Source organism: Miscanthus floridulus, chromosome 9 (genome assembly GCF_019320115.1).
Source record: "Miscanthus floridulus cultivar M001 chromosome 9, ASM1932011v1, whole genome shotgun sequence".
NCBI lineage: Eukaryota > Viridiplantae > Streptophyta > Magnoliopsida > Poales > Poaceae > Miscanthus > Miscanthus floridulus.
Genome location: NC_089588.1, coordinates 123,580,290 through 123,605,458, shown reverse-complemented (window position 1 = coordinate 123,605,458; position 25,169 = coordinate 123,580,290). Strand labels below are relative to the sequence as shown.

At 41.3% G+C, this 25,169-nt stretch overlaps 2 protein-coding genes across 2 annotated transcripts; both read right to left on the bottom strand.

Moving 5' to 3' along the window:
- Window positions 1-2,957: 2,957 nt before the first annotated feature.
- Window positions 2,958-3,884, bottom strand: LOC136480820 (uncharacterized). The gene has a single exon (XM_066478266.1). It carries the CDS (start codon window positions 3,882-3,884, stop codon window positions 2,958-2,960), a length of 927 nt encoding a protein of 308 aa, XP_066334363.1.
- Window positions 3,791-25,169, bottom strand: LOC136484218 (uncharacterized). Its single transcript, XM_066481440.1, has 5 exons — window positions 24,944-25,169; window positions 21,703-22,808; window positions 18,569-19,153; window positions 17,841-18,479; window positions 3,791-5,367 (listed from the first exon to the last, which is right to left on the bottom strand). Exons 2-5 carry the CDS (start codon window positions 22,795-22,797, stop codon window positions 3,937-3,939), a joined length of 3,750 nt encoding a protein of 1,249 aa, XP_066337537.1. The 5' UTR covers window positions 22,798-22,808; window positions 24,944-25,169; the 3' UTR covers window positions 3,791-3,936.

Below are 25,169 nucleotides of genomic sequence, written 5' to 3'. Positions count from 1 at the left end.
ACGACTCCACTTTACCCTGTACTTAAAGTTGTTTCAGTGACTTTGGATGGTGGTGCCACATGGCGAAATAAGAAAAAAATTTGATGGTACATTAGTTATGAGAACTTTCCTAAGGCCAATCTAGCATTTCGGTATCATTCGGTGGCACATAGGGAATTGTCTCTTTAAATAGTAATCATTTTTCCAAACCAAAATCCAAGTTTACAATTACCAAGGGAGAAATTTGGAGCGTGCAGTAGTGTATGGATGCATGAGCATGCCTTCCATGTAGCAGATGGGTAAGCTGCAATTGCCCTAGTCACAAAATTAGAAACCCGACCAATGACTGAACTCTGTGAACCATTTTTAGACTGCGATGGAAGCAGTTTCCCTCCCTCTAACAGTAACTGGCCGGCTCCCTCTCTCTAAGGCCAGTCTCAGTGGGGATTTCATGGCTCTGTTACCAATGCATCCATATTTTGGAAATAGTGCAGAAGAGTTTCATCCCCATGAAACTCTCTCTACTCCCATAAAACTTTTATCTTCTCTCTCTTCATCAAGACAGTGTCATGTCAGCATATTTAATGCCCATAAAACTCTATGAAATCCCCATTAAGACTGGCCTAAATCTCTCCCTCATAAAGTCAAACAGCAATGCGGTGCCGCTTCGGCATCTGGACTCGGCTGTTGAAGATTCTGGAGTAACGTTATTTGATAGCAATTGGTGGTTTGTTACTATTGTGCTCCAGCTTATGACTGAAAGGAATTGTTAAAACATATAAATTTTTGTTTCCTTTTAGAGAGTGATACATTGTTTGAGTCTTTGGCCAACGGAAAAGGCGTGAGGCGTCAACGGGCGGCTGCTGCTTTAGTGTGTGTGTGGGGGTGGGGTGGGGGGGGGAGAAAACAAGGCCAGTCACTGCATAGAAAATGTTCTGTAGGGGCGGTTTTGCCAACCGCCCCTATGAAGAGGTGTCCCTACAAATCAATTTGTAGAGCCGGCTGAATATTGAGCCGCCCCTACAAATCATTTTCCAGAAATCACGAAAAAAGGGGCAAAAAAATAGCAAAATTTTTTAATCCAAGGAGGTCCCTACCGACAGCCACACACACCCTCACTCTACCGTTGCAGCATTTTTTTTATGATTTTTGCACACTTTGCGTTGGCCGGGTTTCGAACCCGTGACCTCTCGCTCGTAAACTCCTCTACTACTGCACCTCACGATCATTTGTGTCTACATTTTATTTTGGTTCCCCACATATTATACAAAACTGAGCATAAATTGACTATTTGATGCCCTAAACTAATTCAAATGAAAAAGTTGTCAACTACAAATTTTATAACTTTTCGAGATCTATAACTTTTATTTTGGTAGTTTCTCCATCCGAGGTCACTTATAAAATTTGAATTTCAAATTTAAGAAATTCGAACGTAGTTTTCTAGGACAAGATGATTTCAAATGAGAAAGTTATCAACTATAAAGTTTCATAACTTTTCAAGATCTACAACTTTCATTTTTACTGTTTGTCCAACCGAGGTCGTTTAAAAAATTCAAATTTTAAATTTTTAGAAATTCAAACGTAGTTTTCCTTGACAAGATGATTTCAAATCAAAAAGTTGTCAACTACAAAGTTTCATAACTTTTCGAGATCTACAACTTTCATTTTGGTTGTTTCTCCATCCAAGGTCGTTTACAAAATTTGAATTTTAGTGCTGAATTTTTAGTACTCGGCGTCTATTTGTAGAGGCACTTCAATATTGAGTTGCCCCTACAAATTCGATTTGTAAGGGCGGCTGGATATAGAGCCGCCCCTACAAATCGGGCCATTTGTAGGGACGGCTGATAACACCGGCCGCCCCTACAAATCCATTTGTAAGGGCGGCTCATTTGGCAACCATTTGTAGGGGCGGCTCAATATAGAGCCGCCCCTACGAAGAAAAGAAGGCGTTGCTACAAATCGTTTTTGTAGTAGTGAGTGCACATCCAATGGCATATATTCTGTTTATGACGAAACAGAGCTGACAACAGTGATGCGACTGGCTTTTGCTCGGCTCAGTGTGACATTTTTCGGCCCTGCCACTCCTGCACTCTGTTCTGTCAAGTGCAGACGCACACACTGGGCCCGCAGCTGATCCTTGCTGAGACACACAATCTGGATTTTTCAAGAACTCGACTCATAAAGCTTCAATTTGATCCTCCAGAAAACTAATTTCACAAATGCCAGTATGTGTTCAGAAACCAAACGAGTCACGGGACAAGGACAGAAATAAGTAAAGGAAAAATAAACAAAGAAAGGAGATGCTCTTCTTCTACTGAAGAAATGGACAGGAAAGATGAATACAAGGGTAATTCTATTTGTGGACTCCGCACTAACTAGGGCTCAACACCGTCATCACGAACAGTCTCTTGTTAAGTGGACAGCGGGATCTGAACCCATGTACCAGGATGCTTGTTCATACCATACATAGTTATGCAAGGCATTGTTTTTATCAAGGTACACGTAGATACTCCCTCCGTCCCAGAATATCTGTCGCTTTCGCTTCCCGAGAAATAATTTTAATAAAATATATATTAAAAAATATTAATATTTATGATACATAACTAGTATCATCGGAAAGATCTTTGAATCTAGTTTTTTAATAAATTTATTTGGAGATATAAATGTTGCTAGTATTTTCTACAAATCGAGTCAAACTTGTGGCACGAAAACCGGAAACGACAAATAAATTGGGACATAGGGAGTACACACTAAGAGTTTAACTTCTCCAACTGCTAACAGACAGAGTAGATAGATTATTAAAACTCAAGCAGAGCAACAAACGGACCAATCTAAGGATATCTGTAGAAAGAAACCCACAAATTAAAGCATGAAGCCAACATTTTTTTGTTCGAATACATTGAGTGGCCTCCTGATTGGGGACATTGATATCCTATCAGGACGAGCGTGGCTGAAGGACCTTGAGGACAGGTTTGTCTCTACGCTGGGCAAGTTGCTGCTGCAAGTCTTGTTTGAGTTTCGTGGCTGCAGGAGCCCTTAAGCCACACTTCCTTGAGGGAACGAATCCCTTTCAGGCAAGAAAGTTGCAAAGAGGACCCGCTAGAGCACTCAACCCTCAGCACTTTAACAGCTTCTATATTTCCAATAGTTGCCCGTAAGTTGGTGGTGCAAACAATTTCGAGGACACCAAGCCTTAACCCAACGAACTCATTGATGCCTATACGCAGCTCATCATCATGAATCGGCTTGATACATAGACGTTCCATGTAACTTATACGATCATTCAATTGGTCGACGATGACCTGCATGTCCTGTTGTTCTTGTAAGGTTACGTCAAGGTTCAAGGCTTCGATGTTGGCAAACTCCTTGATCCAGCTGTCTGGTAGTATGCGTACATGCCCATGCAGCTTAAGGCATACGTCCAGGGACTTGGCTGGCCGGGCGATAGTGCTATCCAGTGAAGCAAACAGACCATCCATGTTCTTATCCAGTCGCACTGACAATTGCTTCAGATGGTTGAGACCCGAGATGGCAGAAAAGAACTCACGGATATTGTCCAGGTTGATGCCGCACACCCCAAGCCTGCGCAATTGGGTAAGCTTATGGAGTTCCTTTAGAATGACCGCGTTGTTTCCAGGTCCAACATTAACAATCCCAAAAGTATGCAAGGCCATCAGCACCCCAATCCCTGCTGGAACCTCAACACCGTGATGAATATTATCATGTCTGCTCCGACGACAACACAGCTTGGACAGCCAGCTAGGTAACAAAGCACGAGGCATGCTGCTTGGTGCTGCTGCAGCATCAGAAGAGTCGTCTGCTTGTTCCGGTGAAATTGTTATAGCATTTTGTACTGGTGCCAATGGAGAGGTTTCAACTGTTGTTCTGTCCTCTGCTGGTGCCATTGGAGCTGCTGCAACTGTTGTAGCATCTTCTGCTGGTGTCAATGGAGCTGTTTCAACTATTGTAGTGTCTTCTACTGCAGCCAGGGCCATTGATTTTGTGTCTTCCGCTGGTGGTGTAGATAGAACTGCTGCAACTACTGTAGTATCTTCTGCCTAGTGCCGTTGAATCTGCCACAACAATTGCAGGGTCTTCTTCTAGTGCTGATGGAGCTGTTGTACCCGTCCTAGCGTCTTCTTCTGGTGCCGATGGAGCTACTGCAACCGTTGTACGGTCTTCTGTTTGTGCCCATAGAGCTGCTGCAACTGCTGTAGTCACTTCTTGTGGTGACAATGGAGCTGTAGCAATTGTTGTAGCGTCTTTTGATGCTGATGACGATGGAGTTGCTGCAACTGTTGTTGCATCTTCTTCTGGTGCGGATGGAGTTGCAGCAGCATCTTCTGGTGGTACCAAGGTACTAATAATTTCTTCTGGTCTTTTTGTTTGGTATGGGACCATGATACCACCCTCATCCCACGGTGCACTATGAATGGTGCCAGCACGTACATTCTGCAGCTTCTGCAGCTTCAAGATAGCATTTGGAAGCGTGGCTACGGAGGTGTGCCTGACATCTAGAGTCTGAAGCTGCCTCAGGCGGCCCAGGGACTTTGGCAGACGGCTAATCTTTGTGCACCCTCGTAGGGAGAGGAACTTGAGCCGAGGAAACACCTCCACAATGTGCTTAAGGTCATCATTTGTCACACCTGATGCATCCTCCAGATCCAGCACACGAACATATCTCATCTTTATCTTCTTGGGGTCAAACATGAATGGCCTGCACTTACCAAAAACAGTTAATGACCGTAGCCGTGAGAAATCAATGCTCTGAAACACATTCATGTCCCTGTCCCAATTGTCCCTGACGGTGAGGTGTTGTCCCCCCGCACGTTGCGACTGCATGCTGCAGGGCCCATCCAGTGCAAAAACAAGGTTATCTTCCATCGGTCGTGAGTTGATGTATTCATGTACGAAACCGTTTACTTGGCACTTGACCGGCTTGCTTGATTCCTGCAACTGGAACATGCTGGATTCCCAAAGCTCAGATAACAGCATTTCTATATTCTTATCTGTAGTATGACTGGATGTGTCCCTGATGTAACCCTCTGCTACCCACCGCCACACCAAACGCCTCGATCTAATGCTATGGCCTATAGGGAATACTGGTAGATAGAATATACATGGCTTCAGGTCATCCTTGCATGTTTCCATGTATGACTGCATCCAAGAAAACAATCCCCTTAAACTATGGAATCCTTCCAGAATGTGCATAAAGTTATCATTTATATCCTTCAACTTTAAATAGGGCTCCTTATAGGACATGTTGTAGTGGTTGGCTACAACGTCTATTACTTTGGGAAGCCCACCACACTTGGCCATGATACTTTTTGAAAGTTCTGAGACATGCTTCATGTCAGAAGGCTCCAGGTCTATATTATTGTTGTGAATCTACAATCCAGAAATAAATGAGACATGTAAGTTAAGTATCAATTTGAAAAGAATGCTACTAACTTCACATTTATAGTTTCTTATATAATTTTAGTTCCATTTGTGACAAAATTCAAATTAATCCGTATTTTTCAAGTTACAAAAATTAGGCTCCAAGAAATGAATAACCAGTGCAACGAATGGAAGTCAAAACTCAAATACAGAACCGAATGAAATAGAACCCAAATCCATCAAAGATAATGACAGGGTTTTCATCTGAATAGCAAGTAGTAAAATTAAATTTCCATCATGTACACAAACAATTTTACTTTGGAGATAATGCATCAGTACTATTTTATTTGGGATAGGCAATATATACCATCACATTTGAATCATTGTTTCCATTAATGACTTAGTTATAAGTTTTTCTATTCTTTTAGAAATCCATACAGACGCGGTACAAGAGAACTTTAGCTCTCAGTGAATGTACAATATTGTAGTTATGATACATTTTTTTATGAATTTAACTTCATGTGCAAATCTTATCTGGCTCAACTCTTTTAGTCATGCCATACTTAATAGAGTAACTAGCACCAACTGATAATGATGAAGGCATATTCAATGACTGCATACTTAAAAGAACTATTAATGTGTTGTATTATGATTTTGGCTAGCTTTTTGTTGATCTACATATCAGTCACTCCATGTTCGATGCACATGGTAAAAAGTATAATTAGACAGCTAAAACATTAGATCTAACGGCCACAATACACAGATGGTGATATATATGCAACGTTTAATTAACAAAGTATATGGTAGAGTTCTCATAGGGTCCAAACCATTATCATAAGTAGAATCGAAAGTAGGAGACTCGCATTTTTGGTCTGGACTTATGAAGGCTAAGCGTGATTTCCTACGTTTTAGTGCCTTCATATCGAAGGATAGGTCACAAATTCGTTTTTGGGAAGATAAGTGGTTTGGTGTTACACAACTGCGAGAACAGTATCTTTGCCTCTACAACATTGCTAGACCCAAACAGATTACCCTTTCTGCGGCTCTTACCACTTCTCCACCTAATCTGCCATGGTGTAGAGATCATGTAGGATCCAAATTACAGCATGGAACAAACTATTACCACGTATTGCTAATATTAATTTGGGACATGAGCCTGATGTGTTTCACTAGAGTTTGACTCAAACTACAGTTGGACTCGAAATGGATATTTTTTTTTTGTGAAATCACACTATCAAGCTTTAATTCATATAGACATACCCAACAGAAACTAACATATTTGGAAACTTATAGCACCTTTGAAGATTAAAATTTTCTTATGGTACCTACGCTGAGGTGCCATTCTTACAAAAGATAATTCAGCTAAGAGAAACTTGCAAGGTAGCAAAACATGTTGTTTATGTCACAAAGAGGAGACAATTAGACACCTTTTTTATTGTTAGTTTGCTAGGGCTATTTGATTAATGATACAAGTGGCTTCATGCTTATCTATTTCTCATAGTGTGTCATACTTGTTTGGCACATGGTTAGGAGGGATTAGCACGGTGTTGAAGCCCATTGTCCTGTTAGGCGCTGACGCTATGTACTACTTGGTCTATTTGGCTATGCATGAATGATTCAGTTTTTGAAAAGAAAAGAAAAAAATTCTCATTATACACCAGCTCCAAACATGGGCTATCCTTCAGAAGCTGGCTGCACAGGATTTGGTTGTGGAGGCTACGCAACACTTGGCACGGGTGGCCAAGGTTATATTCTCCCAAGCACATGGGTGGCATTCTAATCTTCAGATTGAGTGTCACTAGATTGTGGGTGGTGGCATTCTAATCTTCGGATTGAGTGTCACTAGATTGTGGGTGGCTTCTTTTCGTTAAAAGGTTGTGTGCTTCTTTGTTATTAGGCAATGGCTGGAAGAATATTTTCAAAACTTTTTATCACCTTGATGTAATGCTTTTGAAAATTAATAAAACCTTCCTTCATCAAAAAAATGTTCTCAAACAGTTATTGTTTCTGTCTTCATAGTAAATTCTTACCCCAAAAAAGCGAGGCCTATCTCTATCTTGCATGTTGTTAGGTCATCAGACTATGGGTAGATCGACATAGTCTTCACCCTATATATAGCTATTAGAGTCGTCCCGTCATCTAACGTGGGCACAAGTAAGCATAGGGATTAGACGATCGATTTATATATGATGAGGTGTGCTCCATAATAATAAATAATCGAGCATTGGTCAACAGGAAAGAGCAGTTTAGGAGTGCAGGTAGGATACAACGTACACCGGGGAACAGTACCAAAAGACTCCATGGACATCGAGGTGAATGTTGACACGCATTATTACACCATTTTAGTATCAAAAGTATATATCTTAATATATTTGATAATTCATAACAATATTTGACTATTCTATTACTTTACTTGACATCTTGAAGTGTCACGGAAGAAAGAATTGAGAAGAAGCTATGTACTTGGAAGAGTAAATATCTTTCGGTGGGTGGAAGACGTGCTAATCAATTCAATTCTATCTAGTTTACCTAGAGACGGCAATAGGCCCCGTTCCCCGATTCCCTGCAGAGAATTCCCCTATTAGGGGATGGGGATGGGATCAATTTAGCCACACATGGTAATTTTGTACATTTTAATCCTTTTTTATTTAATATTTTAATAATAATTGCATCTAAAAAAATTTCAGATCTAACCCTTTTGGTCGCACAAGTCCCGCTGGCGTGACCAAATAACGTTGGCGCGGTAAGATCTGCCACATTGGACGGCGTTTCCGACGTGAAAAACCTAGTCACGCCACTCCCTTTAGGCGTGACAGTATTGTTTTGTCGCGCCACCGGGATTGACGTGACAAGACAGAACTTTAAAAAATTCATAACTCTACGATACGACGTCAGATGAAGATGATTTTTATATAAAAATTGTAGATCTCGACGAGATCTACAACTTTCTAGTTTCGAGTTTTTTCATTTGAGGAAACTAAGATGCTCAAAAAAATTATATAATATTTCAGCAGTTGTAGTGGCGCTTGTCGCATTACAAAATAATATCTTTTTTATAAGGTGTCAAATGAAGATAATTTTTATATCAAAGTTGTAGTTCTCAATGCAATCTACAACTTTATAATTTTGAGCTTTTACATTTGAAGTTGTTAAGATGCTCGAGAAAATAATATAAAGTTTCAGCAGCATATTAATCGTGCACCGGAGCTTGTCGCCTCACGAAAATTATATTTTTCTTGAAAGGTGTCAAATGGAGATACTTTTTATATCTAAGTTGTAGTTATCGATGAGATCTACAAACGTTTTGTTTTGAACTTTTTCATTTGAGGTCATTAATATGCTCAACAAAACAATACAAAATTTAAGGGGCATATCGTTAAGATGCTCAACAAAATAATACAAAGAGTAAAATGCATGGTGGGTCCTCAAATTTTTAGGGTATTCCCATCTGGGTCCTCAAACTAAAAAAAAAAGACCATATAGGTCCTTAATCTATTGTCGTTGCACCCCAACCGTCCAAAACCCGCCACGTCAGCACCACATCTGACGTGGCCTTGCCACATAGGCACCTGTCCGCTCCTTTCCTTGCTTCGACATCTCCTAGCTCAAGCGCCACGTCCTTGCCGGTCGTCACCTCGCTTGGGCGGCGTTCTGCCGCGAGAGCATGTGCCGGTCGGCGCCACATATCTGCCATGGCCGCGCTGGATGCCAGCCTCCCTACCGAGGCCTCCCACCGTGATGTGCATCCAGGACGCACTGGCCAACACGCAGGCGGACGGCACAAGCGCGCTGCTGGGCCTGGGTGCCGCCACGCTGCTCAACTCAATGACCTACGCCGGCTTCCCCTACACGACGGAGTAGGTCCGAGACGCTTTCGCGGCATTCGCGTTCGTATGGCTTCCTGATGAACCACTCCAGGTCAGCCTTGGATAGATGGAACGCAGCGGCGAGGGCCCCGGGCGACGGCTTCTGCGCTCCGCACCGACATCTTCCTAAGCCGGATCTCGTAGTAGCACGGCAATGCTGAGCACCGGCCTCCGCCGCGTAGGCGCTCGTCGCCGCCGTCCATTGCCCGGACCGCGTCCAGCCCCCAACTGCCTATGTGGTGTGGCCACGTCAGATGCTGGCGCTCACCTTGGCAGGTTTTGGACCATTGGTGTGCCACAACAATAAATTAGGGACATAGATGGTAGCTTTTTTAGTTCGAGGATCTAGATGAGAATGCCCCAAAAGTTTGAGAACTCACTGTGCAATTTACTCTAATACAAAATTGCATCTTAATGACCTAAAATGAAAAACAAGAAAATAAAAAACTTGTAGATCTAATCGATAGGTACAACTTTGATATAAAATGTATCTCCATTTGACACCTTTCAAGAAAAATATAATTTTCTTGAGGCTGACAAACTCCGGTACATGATTAATATGCTGCTGAAACTTTATATTATTTTCTCAAGCACCTTAGCAACTTCAAATATAAAAACTCAAAACTATAAAGTTGTAAATCGCATTGTGACCTACAACTTTGATATAAAAAGTATCTTCATTTGACACACTATAAAAAATATTATTTTTCTAATACGACAAACGCTAGTACGTGATTATTATACGGCTGAAATTTTATATAATTTTTTTGAGCACCTTAACGTCCTCAAATGAAAAAACTCAATACTAGAAAGTTGTAGATCTCATCGAGATCTACAATTTTCATATAAAAATCATCTTCATCCAACGTCGTATTGAAGAGTTATCAATTTTTTAAAGTTGAGTCTGGTCACGCCACTCCTGGTGGCGCGACAAAACAATACGCCACTCCACGTGACAAGGTTTTCCACGTCGGAAATGCCGTCCAATGTGGCAGATCTTGTCATCCAATGCATGTGGCGCGACAGCGTTATTTGGTCACGCCAGCGGAATGGCGCGACCAAAAGGGTTAGATCTGTAAATTTGTTTTAGACGTGGTTATTATTAAAATAATGATTAAAAAGGATTAAAATATACAAAATCTCCGTGATTTAATTGGGATATCTAGAGGGGGTTCTTAAGATAATAGAGTATTTTAGATCTAGTTTTTTCTTGCAAAATTAACAACACAAAAAGAAATATAGATTAGTGAAGTGGGGAATTGCTTGCCAACCTAAGGAACAAGGGTCTTGGAATACAAAAGCTGGATATTCAAAATAAATGTCTCTTAAGTAAATGGTTGTTCAAATTGTGGGAGTATGGCAAGATCTTCTTGGAAATAAATATTTTAAAAAACAAGACTTTAACCCAAGTTTGTCAAAAAGCTGGGGATTCACATTTTTGGATGGGTTTAATATTAGTAAAGGGCCAGTTCATGAGGCTAGTAAAAATTTGAATTCGGGGATGGTTCTCAAATCAGATTCTGACAAGATATCAAGGAAATCTTCCTTTAAAGCATCAAATATCCTAATATAAGTATATAAGTGTTTTCTGCATGAGTATTGTATTGGTTCTCATCAGATAATATATCTGTCTGTATCTGTTTAAATTGTGAAAACAGAATTCAAATAAAATGGCGGGAAATGAATATTTTGAATATAGAAAATAGTTAACGGAGACGGGTGACAAATACATGGTCACCTCCATTAATCAATTAACGGAGGTGGGCGTCATAGCGCGGCCACCTCTATTAATCGACTGAAGGTGACCGCCTCCGTTAATAGGAGTAATACAGTCGGCCTCCTTAAGGTGACTGCCGTGGGCACCCTCCGTAAAAGCTATTAACATAGGCGTTTGAACGGAGCCGGATGCCCTGTCCGCCTCCATTAACTGTTTTTGGCGGCCTCCAAAAATGTGTATAGTAGTAGTGTATACTTCTGGTCCGTCATCTTCTTCGCGCCGCCATGTCCTCCTTTGTCTTGTAGCTGACGGTCCGAGAAAATCGCAACCACTCCTACTCCCCCAATTGTACAACCTTTTTAAAGTCACGTAAACTGTCGGCAATGATGTTGTATGGCTACAGGTTAACTGTCGGCAATGATGTTGTATGGCTACAGGTTAACTGTCGGCATTTCTCTTAGGACAATGAAACTGTCGGCAAATGTTTTTAGACAGAATAAGTGTCGGCGTTTCCTAAACAAGCCAACTGTCTAAGTGTCGGCGAAAGGATATACGGTCTTGGCCAGATTGTGCACGCGCGGAGTCATAGCATTTTGGAACAGGGTTTGTAGACCACGCAAAGGAAACCCAATCCAACCTGCTCTCTCTCTGCTGCCCCTCGCTGTGCCGCCGCCTCCCACGCCAGTGTCCGCCGCCGCCTCCCCTGCCAGCGTCCTCCGTCGCCTCCCACACCAGCGCCAGCACTCGTGGCCGCCGCCTCCCATGCTAGTGCACGCCGCCTCTGCCTCCCACGCCAGCTCCCGCCGTCGCCGCCCTGCACAGCACCGCCACCCGCCGGAACCCTAACCACGCCAGCCCCTACCGGCTGCCCCCACGCCAACCTCTTCTGCACTAGTGAAGAAAGCTGCATTCGTGGCTGCCCACCGAGGAGGGCGCATGGATCCGCCGACTACAGCTGCATCTCTAGGGACGGGCGCATAGATCCGGCCTCCCGGTCCTCGACGACTTTCGCATTTGAACGCGGTCGACCACCTCCCCAACACTCTTTCCTCTCGGTCGATTCGGTCAGCTTCTCTTCCACTTATCTCGATCTCCATTTTCCATCCCTCGATCTACTGTCTTCTTAATCGCGATTTGTTTTTTAGACGTGTGTAGTGTGGTGCTTGAGGGGCGATGATTAGGAGGGTGGGGCTCACTGCGGCGGCGGTTGTTCACAGCAAGAACACACAGATTCCATTCAAAGAAAATTGAGAAAGAAGGTTAAATTCCTTTCTTTTTAATTTCTGTTTACATTTGTGTCTAATTATTAACTGATTTCTACTTGAATTTGTATCTAAGATTTTATATGTATAAACTACTAAAAAGTCTGGGTACAAAACCAGAATTAGAAAAATCTTTGATCTTTGAAGGTTATGAGGAACATCTATACTCAATTCATATGCACAGCTGTACTAATGTTCAACATACTCATTTTCTAGAAGTTACTAATTATGTTTAAATTCAATTTTGTGATGAGCAGAAACTATTCATATTTGTTTTGACTGTCAAGAAACTATTCATGTTTAAATGTGGTGAATTTGAGTCTTCTGTGTATACGTCTGGGCAGTAGAGAATTGGTGATTAATTATTATCTATTTATGAACATTCACAGTATTTTGGGGGCTAGCCTTACTCAACCATCTGGAATGAATCATTTCTACTGGATGGATCAATTGGCTTGCTGATTCTGTGAGTTCTCGGGCGGCGCCTGTCAGTTTGGATTGTTATGTCTTTCCTACGAGATTTGACAAGCTCTGATGTGCGCATTGTTCGGAAATGGAGGGATTCTACCTTTGGGTCTCCAACGTTAGCGCTTAGATTGGCAAATCTAAGTGTTGCCTGCTAGTTTGATACGTTTGGTGGTCTTCTGTCCATGGGAAATGCTAGTTCTTCTTCGGAGTCTGAGGTTGTTTGTGCCTTTGGCTGACGAACTCCTGCGTGTAGCTTGGATAGGAGTGTCTGATCATGCACATTGCTTTGTCATGGAAAGACTTTCTCAGCAATTAGGACGTCCTAGTATCAAACCCCTCACTTCATTTCCTTGTGCAAGTATTATATTTCTCAGCACTTCTACATTTGTTTAGCTCATCATTCTAGGCCTTTCAATGCATCTCGGGGTTCCTTGCAAGACTGCTTTCCAATTAGCAAGTTGAGGTAGGCAAGCAACAACATTCAGTTAATAGTTCTATCAATCCTAATCAAGTTGTTGCGAGGTGTTCAAGTTTCGATTTACAGTCATCTCTATACCTGGTTACCTTGTTTATTCCTGTATTCATGAATAACACTATTATGCTTATTAGCGTTCATCATGGATTCTATTCTTGGTTCGTTTAGTCCCTTTATCACGAATAATAATGACTTAGTTGTGATATTTATTTTCAGTAAATATATTTCCTTATTTGAGATTGATTGTTTATAGGACAAGTCACATAATTCCTACAAAAAACAATGGCATCTTACCTTATTTAATAAAAAAGTCCCAGTCGTTAAAATCCATGCCATGCTAATTTCTTTTGGCTAGCTGGTCTAGATTTATCCCTCCCTAAATGATGCACTCCTTCACTTGCCATTCTACTTGAAGTCATTGCCATCCGTCTGACCTCTCTAATGGATATTCACCCTTTTCTGAACTAGGATCAAAACATTGATCCTTTTCAAGAGTAACCCATGTTCTTTCCATGCTATTCCTTCCTAATTCCGTCTTCAAACTGATATTTTGTCTGGTCTGAGTGTCTGACCCTTCTCTAATGAATGTTTACCCTTTCCTAAATTAGTTTCAATCCTTTGACTCTTTTGCAGGGAGAAGGGATCTGTGTTCTGTTCCTGGCAAACTGTCTTTACACTGATAGATTGTCTGGTTTCTGTTACATGATAATTTTTTGCTTAATGTAATGCAGTTACTGTGAGTGTTTTGCCGCTGGAGTCTATTGTTCTGAGCCTTGTTTGTGTATCGGCTGTCTGAACAACCAGAGTCATACGGAAACAGTTCTATCTACACGGCAACAGATTGAATCTCGCAATCCATTAGCATTTTCTCCAAAAGTAATTCATACATCTGACCCTGGTCTGGAATTAGGGGTAAGAGACACTAACTTATTGTACTTGAGCACTTCCTTTAGTCTTGTCTGTTGCTAATATCATTATCTTCAATATTGTAGGACTTCTCCAATAAAACTCCTGCTTCAGCTCGTCACAAAAGAGGATGCAATTGCAAGAAGTCGTCGTGTCTAAAAAAATACTGTGAATGTTTTCAGGTTTCAACTCCTACATTGATTTAGTGCTCTCTTTTTTTCTTCCTAATCCCTTTGTATGCATCTTATCTTTACTCTTCATCAAGGGTGGCGTGGGATGCTCCATAAGTTTGCAGGTTTCAACTCCTACATTTCAGTTTTGGTTACCTTAAAGCACATCTGTTTATTGATAACAGTTATACTAGCCTTACTCTATTTTATTTGCTGTTGGACTTGGAATGTTCTCCCATGCATGCCTTTCATCATTAGTTTTTTTTTGGTAAAATATGTTTGCAGAAAGATATATCCTCATGCAAAGATAGGTAGCTAAACATTTAGACAACCAGATATTGGACAGGTCAGTAGAGAATTTGTATGTCTTCTCAGAGAATGCTCGTGTGATGGTCTTGGCTGCAACATAGCCATTCAAATTTCAAGCATGTGATTTCAGGAACACCTATGCACTCATTCACTGCAACATATAAATAGTAGTGGCACATTCAAATATTGGTGGTACAGGAAGGCCATCATAGCTGCAAGGTATTGTTGAAACTTACTTGGAGAGTTCGACTTATATGTGATATAACAGTGTGAATTGCATGGCACAAATTTAAAGCATAGAGCATATTGCATTGATAGTTCAACTTTTTTCCATGTTAGGTACTTCAGCTATGAGGTGTTGCAAGTATTTTGGGTTGGCAAACCTTTTGTGGAACAAGCAAGCAACTGCTCCAAGTGTTTTGGAGTGGCAGCCCTTCCAGCCATAACCATTTAGCTCAAAGACCGATAGCTAATGCATCAGTCCATAGCATAGTGTTGCTCAACACTTCTGCTTTTGATTTGAATAATTACACTACAGCTTGTAATAATTTAGTATAAGTCTATGCTTACGAATAACTCATCTATATTTTGGACATGTATTTGGCTATATGCCTGTGACCAGTATGTATAGAAGATTTAATATACTAGTATGGAAGATCTAATATATTAGTTATACAAAAATCAAGTGAATTTGTTCAATGTGATGCCTTCTATATGAGCAAAAGTGGATTTGTCAAATTATTTTAATTGTAATTATATCTATGCAGTTTTGTCGACAGTTTTTTTTGGCAGGGTATGGTTTGCAAAATACCTTGGAAATGGTTTGGCCAACATATAAACTGTCGGGAAAGGTCTTAACTGTCGGCGTAGGTCTTAACTGTCGGCAAAGGTTTCAACTGTCGGCGTAGGTAGACCATTTGCCTACACATAAAGTGTCGGGGATTCTGTTAACAGTCGGCAAAAGTTTTGCCGACGGCTTCTAGCGTGACTATTTCTAAATTGTCGGCAAAACTTTTCGCGGGAGGTTATCTGTCGGCAAAGGTGCCCTTTGCCTACAATAGAAAGTGTCGCTAAAAGTATGTTGTGTTAAAGTGGTTCTTGACATGACGCCAGTGAAAATTTTCATTTTTATTGGCCTTTGCCGGTGGCGGTTGGTATTCCCGCCAGTAAAAACTACAAAACCACCGCGAGTATAGAGGATTGCTGTACTAGTGATGCTAGGCTCCTCCCCCAGCCCTGAGGGGCTGCCAAGCGAGCCCAGAGCCCCCGCTACACTGGCTTGGGGATGTTACTTGTCCTGATATGTCACGCCCTGGAGATGACCCTGCCAAGGATGTGGCCGACAACGCCTCGTGGCTGTAGAAAGGGATGGTGCATTGGCGCCTTTTGCTACTTTGTGCCTATCAAGCCCTCACTGCCTGACAGATTCTGGGACTGGTTTTCGGTGTTACTCGGGGCTAACGCATCGCTCGAGCCAAGATTGGGCCGACCGCGGGGGCGCTTGCTAAGTTGGGGCACCCCTAGTCAGAGATCCCTCCATGCCTTGGCCAAGCCCCCGAGCGAGGGTAGCCTAAATCGAGGACTTGGCCCCTCTTAGCTAGGGTCAGTCCCACAACCACCGACACTTTCTCTAGGTCGGGCCTTCGGAGGCCCTGTAGGCCACTTTGACTATGGCCCAGAGCATACGCGCAAGTACACGATGGGTGTAGCCCATGTGCCTCCGACTGATTTTGAGGATTAGTTAGAGAGTTTACTAAGCTATCTCATCCTTGATCTGAGGGTTTAAGGGCCTGTTTGGCAGCGCTCCAGCTCTTAAAACACAGCCCTAGAGTAGGTGCTCCACCATGGAGTAGCTCTACGGTAGAGCTGAGCTCCCACCAAACCGTTTGATAGAGTTCCAACTCTGAGATGTACTCATTTGTAATTTCTGAAACATAAATAGGGACTAAAATAAAAAAACACATCTCCTTGTTCCTCCAGCATATGGCAGACTAAGGGAGGGGCCGTGCTCGAGGCCACTAGGGCCCGTGCGAGGGCGGTGTGGCCTGGGGAGGGGCTCACCGCGACCATGCGCGAGGCAAGCATGGCTGACGCGAGGGCGGCGCAGCCGTGCCTGAGGCCGGCGCTAGCTCGACGCTCGAGCGTGAGGTGGGGTGGGCCACGGTCGGGGCATCCGGCACGAGGCGAGGCGGGCCTAGGGTCACCACGGCCAGCGGTGTGGCCAGCGCGGCCGGCGACTGCCGTGTCCGTCTAGGCGGGCACGCGCTGAGGGCGCAGGGATGGGGCGAGCGAGGCGTCAGAGAAAAAAAAAGAAAGAAGCACGAACCGTTCATTTTCCACTAATCAGTGGCAGTGGTGGGTAATTTCCACCAACTCCATGAAATTAGAGTTTTCAGTGCACCCCTTAAGGTGCTCCATGTATTTGGTGGATCTAGGAGTCAGATCCATGTTTTTGGCAGATTTAGAGTTCGCGGGGCTGGGTGTTTTGCTGGAAGAATTGGGAGCTAGGTTGTTTTTAGGATCTGGAGCTGCGTGGAGCTCTGCCAAACATCCCCTAACATACCCCTACATTAGACTCGCGTCACTATGCCTCGTTTACATAGGCGGCCCTTTTAATCGGCCCATAGTTGTATTTTACTGATTCTGTGGGTTGAATGGCTACAAAATGCTAGCTTTAGTTACAAATTTTATGGTACTGATTCTGTGGGGACCATGATGTTGGGTAGCAGAGAGGATTGTGGATTAATTCAGAACATAGGCCTTGTTTTTCTCGAGAAGAAACCTTAGGCTCCCATTCAAATCCACTGGACGTACGTAGTTTCCTGTCCGTCGGGACTTTTCCTATAAACTGGGTCAATTATCTTTTTCTACAAAAATTCAACATTACCTTTTGCCATCCTTTTAGAAAAGGATACAATGAGCAAGGGGTCAATTGGATATGCAGTTTCTATACGATGGTTCATAGATCACGGGCTTTGTCTGGTATGTGGGTGGATGTGTTACAAAATGAAAGTAGCTCTATTTAGATTATTTTATTTATAGTATATTTGTATGGAAGTTAATTTGGTTTGCCAAGCTAGGGTTTACGCTTTACGGTCTGCTTATTCTGTGATTAGTTGTAGGGGTGATAAACACATGTTTTCTTCCTGTAATCTATAAAACCACAGTTCCTTATACGTTAGTTGATTCCAAGAGATAATATAGCTAGAAAATGGAATATGGGGAGCAAAATATATATGTTCTATTTCATTATTAGCTAAAAGAAGTTCTGGGGCAATTAATGGCTGAGCAATAATACAGACACCGTACCTTTTCGTTGAAGAGATTAAGAGCTTCGTCGGCTTCTAGAGCTTGGACGCTGACCACTCGTTTGTCTTCTTTGTTTACGCAATGCATCGCTACACTTTTTTTATTTGTAATGACAATGGTCTTGCTCTCAAGATCAGTAGGCTGTGACAAGCAGAAGGCGTCATTTATGGTGTCCCATTCATCCGTGGACCGCAGGCCATCAAGAACAAGCAACCATTTATTTTGATGAAGCGCCAAGCGACACTCTTGAATTGGGTCTCGGTCGCCTTGAAGGATAGAAATCATAGCCTGTTCCTTGCGCCAAGGATCTTTCAAAGGAAATTCATGAAGTAGGCCCAGACACAGCTCCGCCAGGTGGAAGGGATGGGGCACATCCACCCAGCAGTAGTGATTGAACTCGGGGTACTCCGCGTATAGCAAACTGTCGGTGAAAGACCAACCGGCCAGTGCTGATTTTCCACTTCCAGCGATCCCCCACACTGACGCCACGGCAGGGCTACGTGGTGTCCCACCCATCACACATTTATTGGTTATTTGCAAGTTGTAATCCTTGCATCTTTTAGCAAGACTAGGATGAGATTTGCTTTCTATCCGATCAAATAACTTTAGGCGTCTACAACCAAAATTGGGTCCTGGCGGCTGCAAGCAATAATAAAATGAGAGTGAGTACGTAGACCTGCTTACAGCATGCATGTTTCTGTGTGTGCATGGGAGAGAGAGGGTGATACCATTTCCTCCTGGACTTCGCTGACATGGACCAATAGATCTTTATTACCACCTACACAGTGTCCCGCAACGGTTTGGTCATCTGTGACGACGACCACACAGCATTTATTAGCCTCATCCGGTAAGATGGCAGATTTTACAAGGTCGTCCCAGCCTTTTTTAGACCGCAGACCATCGATGACGACAAGGCAGTTTTTGTATTCCTGCAGAAACTTACGGCTCCTTTCAATCAACTCTTCTTCTTCCTTCACCTCGCATAACCGATCATAAAATGATATATGACCAACGAAAGCATCGAACAATTCCTCCAAATCACAATGGTGGAACCCAGACAGAGCCAGCAGCAAGCGCGGAGAGAATTCCACCAGCCTGGACGGAACACCATTGCGGGCCAAAGGGACCCATATCAAGCTATTGAATCTCATGCTGTCCAATTCTCCACGATTCTGATCCACCATGATGCTAAGGTACGAGTTTTTTACAACACGTGATTTCCTCGGACCGTGACCGTACACTGAGATCACACCACCACGCTTTATTTTCCCAATAAGTATGTCCATATAACTGTCACTCTGCCCTGTGGTTATCTGCATCAGGTAAGAAACATACTATGTAGTTAACTTGTCAAATTGAAATGCCTGCGGGTAAGTTTTTTCTGTAGGGACTACAGTAGATTACTTCCTTGAGTTGGTTATTTAAAAGCTTAAAGATTTAGACAAGTTTTTAAACCTGAAGTGCATATGCATGGACTGTTATTTAAAAGCTTAAAGATTTAGACAAGTTTTAAAACTGGAAGTGCATATGCATGGACTTATCGTGAAATCTACTTTAAGCTATAATATGTTCTATCTTACTATTACTAATTGGAAGCCCCAGTAGAATCTCCCATATTAATTATTACCAGACGCGCTATAAAAAAAGACTAATTCTTGAAATTCTAATAATAATCAGAAATATCTGCCCTTTAATTTGGCATACTCAAATTATCATTGTCAATAATAGCCATGGGGATCTATTCTGCTTCATTTATAAAAAAAAATACCTGCCACACCGCTGCTATTATGTAAAATATTCAAAATAACCAAAATAACCCTCTAAATTTATATATATATATATATATATATATATATATATATATATATATATATATATATATATGCCTTAATGAAAGATAACAAGATATCTCCTAACTTTGTGTCTAAATTAGCCACATCTGTCGTTATAAAAATAATTTTAAAATAACACCCTAATATTTCTTACAAATTAACCATTTCTACTCTTATGAAACATAATAAAAAGTAATACCAAGTTTGCATTCAAGTTAACCATATAAACCATTATGAAACAAAATATAAAGCAACAACTTTTATTTTGTATCAAAATAATCCACCACAACCTTTATAAAAATAAACAAAAATAACTCTCAAATAAACATGAAAATACTAATATAAGCTACCACGAAGAAAAATGAAAACCCATAAAGTAGTTTTTTTTCTTCTAAATCACGCAATTCTACAGCTGTTATGTTAAAAGTAAACATACTGCTATGTTCCACTATATAGACCAAGTAGACATGTATACATGAGGATAAATATTTATCCAATAGCTTACCAACCATGGAAAAGTATCCCCTAACAAACCAGATAGCTAGCATTACTACCCCCATCATAGATATCACTTCAAGCTCTACCATATTGATCTTAAGCGACATGGTGTAGGTATTAAATGGTTGTTTATACCATTGTAGTACTTAAAAGTGCATTCTATGACATAAAATCCTTATTTTCAAAACGAACAAAAGAAGAGTTAATAAAAGATACAATAAGTACGAGAGTTTCAACTTAAATTGAAAATAAAAAAATTTGTAGCAATCAATGAGATTAAAATTGAAAAAATGTAGTGTCATGGCATCATAAGATATAGGCTACAACAAGGGTCACCACAGTTTAAGTTAAAATTCAACTAAAAGCATATGGAAGATACACAGATGTGACATGCAAAGAAAAAAGACTATGGATGTGGATGCAAAAAATATATAATAATTGATAATTTTATCATAATTGGATAGAGACTACAAAGTATCTATTATGTATATTGTGTTAGAAAACAAACTAAAAGAAATTCTACAATTCAATATAAGTAATTTTTTATTAGTCAGCGGTGTTAAACAGTAACTAATATTTAGGTCTCCTAAGATTTAAAAGCCTTATTTTTAAATATTAAAAAGAGGGTTAGTAAAAGGTAAAATAAACCCAAGAGTTTCAACTTAATTTTAGGAGAAAAAATATGTAGCAATCAATAAGTATGACTAAAATTTAAAAATCAAAATTTGTATTCATGACGGAATAAATATGGGAAACCAAGGAGCCACCCTAGTTTAAGCTAAAGTTGCAAGTAAATGCATATTGAAGACACCCAAAGGTGCCATATAGAGGATAAAACTGTGAATATGGATGAAAAAACATATAGATCAGTAATGCTAAGTTTATCACAATTCACAACTGGATAGAGACTACAAAGTATCCATTATGCGTACTGTGTTATAAAAACGATCGAAGAGAAAAAATGTGCATTTAGCATAGGTAATTTTTTCATTAGTTAGAGGTATTAATCAATGCTCCCTCTGTCCCTAAATATTAGTCACCACGATTTGTGTGCCGATAAGTTTGACTAGATTTGTAGAAAATATTAGCAACATTTGTATCTAATGATGTTAATTATATACCATAAATATTAATATTTTTTATATTTATTTAGTTAAAGTTACTTCTCGGGAAGCGAAAACCACGGTAAAAAAGGGACGGAGGCAGTAAGTAATAATGTTTATGCTTTTTAAGATTCTAGCACATGCGAGAGCATGGTTGATGGACTAGTACATCTAATAAATGTGGGTAGTAGGGTCATTTTTTCTTTATAATAATGTGTCTAAAAAATTCTAGGACACGTAATTAGTATATATAGTATAACTAATAGTAATAGTAGATAGTAGTAATAGTTAAGCACATTTTGATGGACATCTTTATATGGAAAAGGTCAGACGTAACTATACTACGGAAGGAACGTACTTGTACCGAGCAACAAATAAGCCATGCAAGTAATGTAGTTATCGTTTATTTTGTTCCGACTGGAGACTTACCACCTTTCTATAAAATGCACAAATAGATGGGCATCCGTCAGAGAACCGTCCGACCTCTGACACTAGGTACGGCTCCCTCATGCACAAGATCGCATGCCGCAAGTTTTGCGTTGACACGACTATCCGGCTTCCCTTCTTATTGTCTGGCAGGTACATTCTGATGGTGTTCCACTCTACCAAATCGGATAGATCTTCCAGAACAACCAGGTACCTTTGCTCCATGGTCACTTGTTGTTTGAACTCAGTGCTGGTGAGACTATTAGTTGCTTCATGAGAGGAGCCTACGAACAGGAGTTGAGTTACCAACGTGTTGAGGAACACTTGAAGGTTAAAAGGACGGGTAATCTTGACCCAGGCACGGCGCTCGAACGATCGCCAGATTTCTGAGTCGTGGTAAGCCATGTGGATATGGTCGGATGCATAACGATCATCAGCTCCCCATAGCCAGATCACTTCAAGGTCATCGCCTTCTACTTGGGAGGAGGTGATCAAATTTGTGAGGCTATCCACTTGGCGTAATCTGTGAGTCTCATGCCTCCACACTTGGCGTAGGACCTCGAATGCTGTTATTGATAATATGTTGGCGATGGTCGACGGCGTCGTGACGGCCACCTTGCTGGAATCCAAGCCGGAGCTCGAACCGGAGTCGTCGCTGTTGAAGAGGTTGTAGCGTGCATTGCGTTGGCTGACATCATGGACCCTAGCCTTCAGCAGCTTCATCTCGGCGGCAGCCTCGTCAAGGTGCCGTGGCGGCGCCAAGCGCCGCGGCACTGCCCAGGATGGCACCAGGCGCCACAAGCATGAACACAGCGACTTGTCCTTGTCGAGGTGGGCGACGAACTCGACCCAGTCTTCTACGTCAAAGGCCAGGTCACGGAGCTGCCGCACCCAGGCCCTTACCACCTCATTCTTCTTGGCGCGCTCCTTGTTGACGACCTTGAGGAAGGACTGCATCATCTGGAACTCGCCGGTGATGAACTCTAGGTCCTGCTGCACTCCTTCCTTGAGCTTCTCCTCTTCCTCTATCGCCCACTGGATCTGACTCAGTGCCCCCTCCACCACCGTCTTGGTCAGCCCAAGTGCCAATTCGGCCATGATGGACTTGTCTACACCAGAGCAAAAATAAGCAGTCGTTCATTCTTGAGGTCATGAATGGATCCAAGAAATTTATTTATATTCCAATTGTAGTGCAAGTAATCCATTATATATTTGTTGTTATGTGGTTGAGATAGCCATATGAACAAGAATTTGCACTAACAATATTTACGAGCATTCTATATTATGAATTTTCCCCTGACCTAACTTACATTGATATTTACAAGAACTGTGTACTATGAATACAAGTATTTATGAGAATTTTGGACTATGGTTGACGATTAACAATAATAAGAATTATCAAAATTACCATAACATCAGTATAAAGTTACATCATATTTACGAGAATTCTCTTTACGCCAATACTAACAATATTTACAAGAATTTTCACTAATAATATTTACGAGAATTCTATATTGTGAATTTTCCTCAAACATAATTTACATTGGTATTTTTGAGAAATGGGTACTATGAATATAAGTATTTACGATAATTTTGGACTATGGTTGGCAATAAAAACTAATAAGAATTATCAAAATTACCATAATGAAGATAGGGAGCTACCACATTTTAGGATAATGGTATTCTAATGCTACTCAAATGAAGAGCCCAATAGGTTGGTAACTAATTACAATAATTTGAATGGCTCAAATCAATAATTTAGTTAGGGCGTAACCAAAATTTCTCCTCAAATGACTTATTACAATATATGTCCTTTATATATGAATTACTATAATCCATTCTGACTAAGCCGCCTTTGTGAAACCAAGAACATTGAAAAACCAAGAACATTGAGATACAAGAATTTTTTTTAATGAACTACTATGTGTTCTTAATGTTTGGTTTCCCATGAATTTGCATTTATTAATTTTTAAAGGGAGAAATCCATTTTGTATCCATTCAACAATGGTCCAACTATGGGTTTGGCCTCTCCGCGCCATGTGTCTTCGCAGACGTGGACCCTGCACCGTGATCCCGCACCCTACCGGTGCGGAATTAAATTGCATTGACCCGAGGCAGTTGCGGACCTAGGATTTGAACCTAGGGTATGCCTGGCAAAAATATCTTACAATCGATATTGTGTATAATCTAAGATATAGGCCCCGTTCATTTGGCTGATAAGTCATGGTTGATTTGTCTCTAGAGAAAAACATTGTTCCGGCTAAAAAAACAAGCTGAAAAGTACGGATTATAAGACAAGCGAACATGACCTAGTCTGGGGACTAAAATACTTAAGAATGTTAGACTTTTATTTTGGACTTTCTAAATCTAACTAGTAATAAAAATTTTGGTTAAAATCTAGGGCAGTCCTCAGACTACCTGAAATTTGGCCAGGTCTGCCCATGCACGGGGTCCAAATCTCTCACATGGACTCCTACCCTTGATGAATGACACGTGTCCCTAAAGTTAATCACATGGTTGATCTGCTGATCTAAATAAGGTAACGCTTTGTGGGACCATATTTGTGCATGTAATTGATTGATTTGTTGACCACATGATTTGGTTAAGATGTCACGTGTCGTTCATCAAGGGTAGGGGTCCATGTTAGAGATTTGGACCCCGAGTCGTTGCCCTGCCGTCTCCGTCGCTTGCTGTTGCTTCAGGTGTGGTGGACGAGAGTAGGATTTTTTTCTTCGATCGTGAAAGGAAACAACGAAATTAGAGGGTGAAATTAGGGGCGATGGGATCATGGAATTAGCCGACATCTCATAGATTTCAAGCCGAGCTGAGAAGCATGCAAGCCGCGTGGCAGGGATAGCCAGGCTGCTCTAGATTGGGACCGGCCACAGAATAATTTATTTTGTAGCCAGCTATAGATAAATAGTTCCATATATAGAGAGACCGTAGAATAACTTGTTCTATGATCACCTTGATTTACAATAATGTTTATACTGATTTACGATAATGTGAATATATTCTCACTAAATATTAGAGTGAATAAATTTACACACCTATGGACCTTAATCTCACTTTTATAGGCTATGGTATGTACTATGTAGTACCTTGATCTGGTGGTAAAGAAACAAATTAAATATAAAATGAAAAGGAATGTATAGATCCTAATAATATCATAGCTCGAGCAAGAGATTCGATCAAAAGTGCTCCTGAAAGGTGACAAGCAGGCAGGGAATGAGCACTAGCTTACCTTCAAATACAGTGGCTAGCAGCAGGATTCAAAGGTGCGCCTGAAAGGGCCGGCCGGCGAAGGAAGCACGAAGGGCGAGTTGAGTTGGATCATATCTGCAGCTGCTGCTTGCCGGGAGCCCTTTCTAATAGTCGAGAAAACAAGGATGTGCTCGTAGCATTACTTCAGAGAAGGCATATATGGCACCTCCGCGCTGATAGCTACAACAGTACAAGACGCGCTGCGC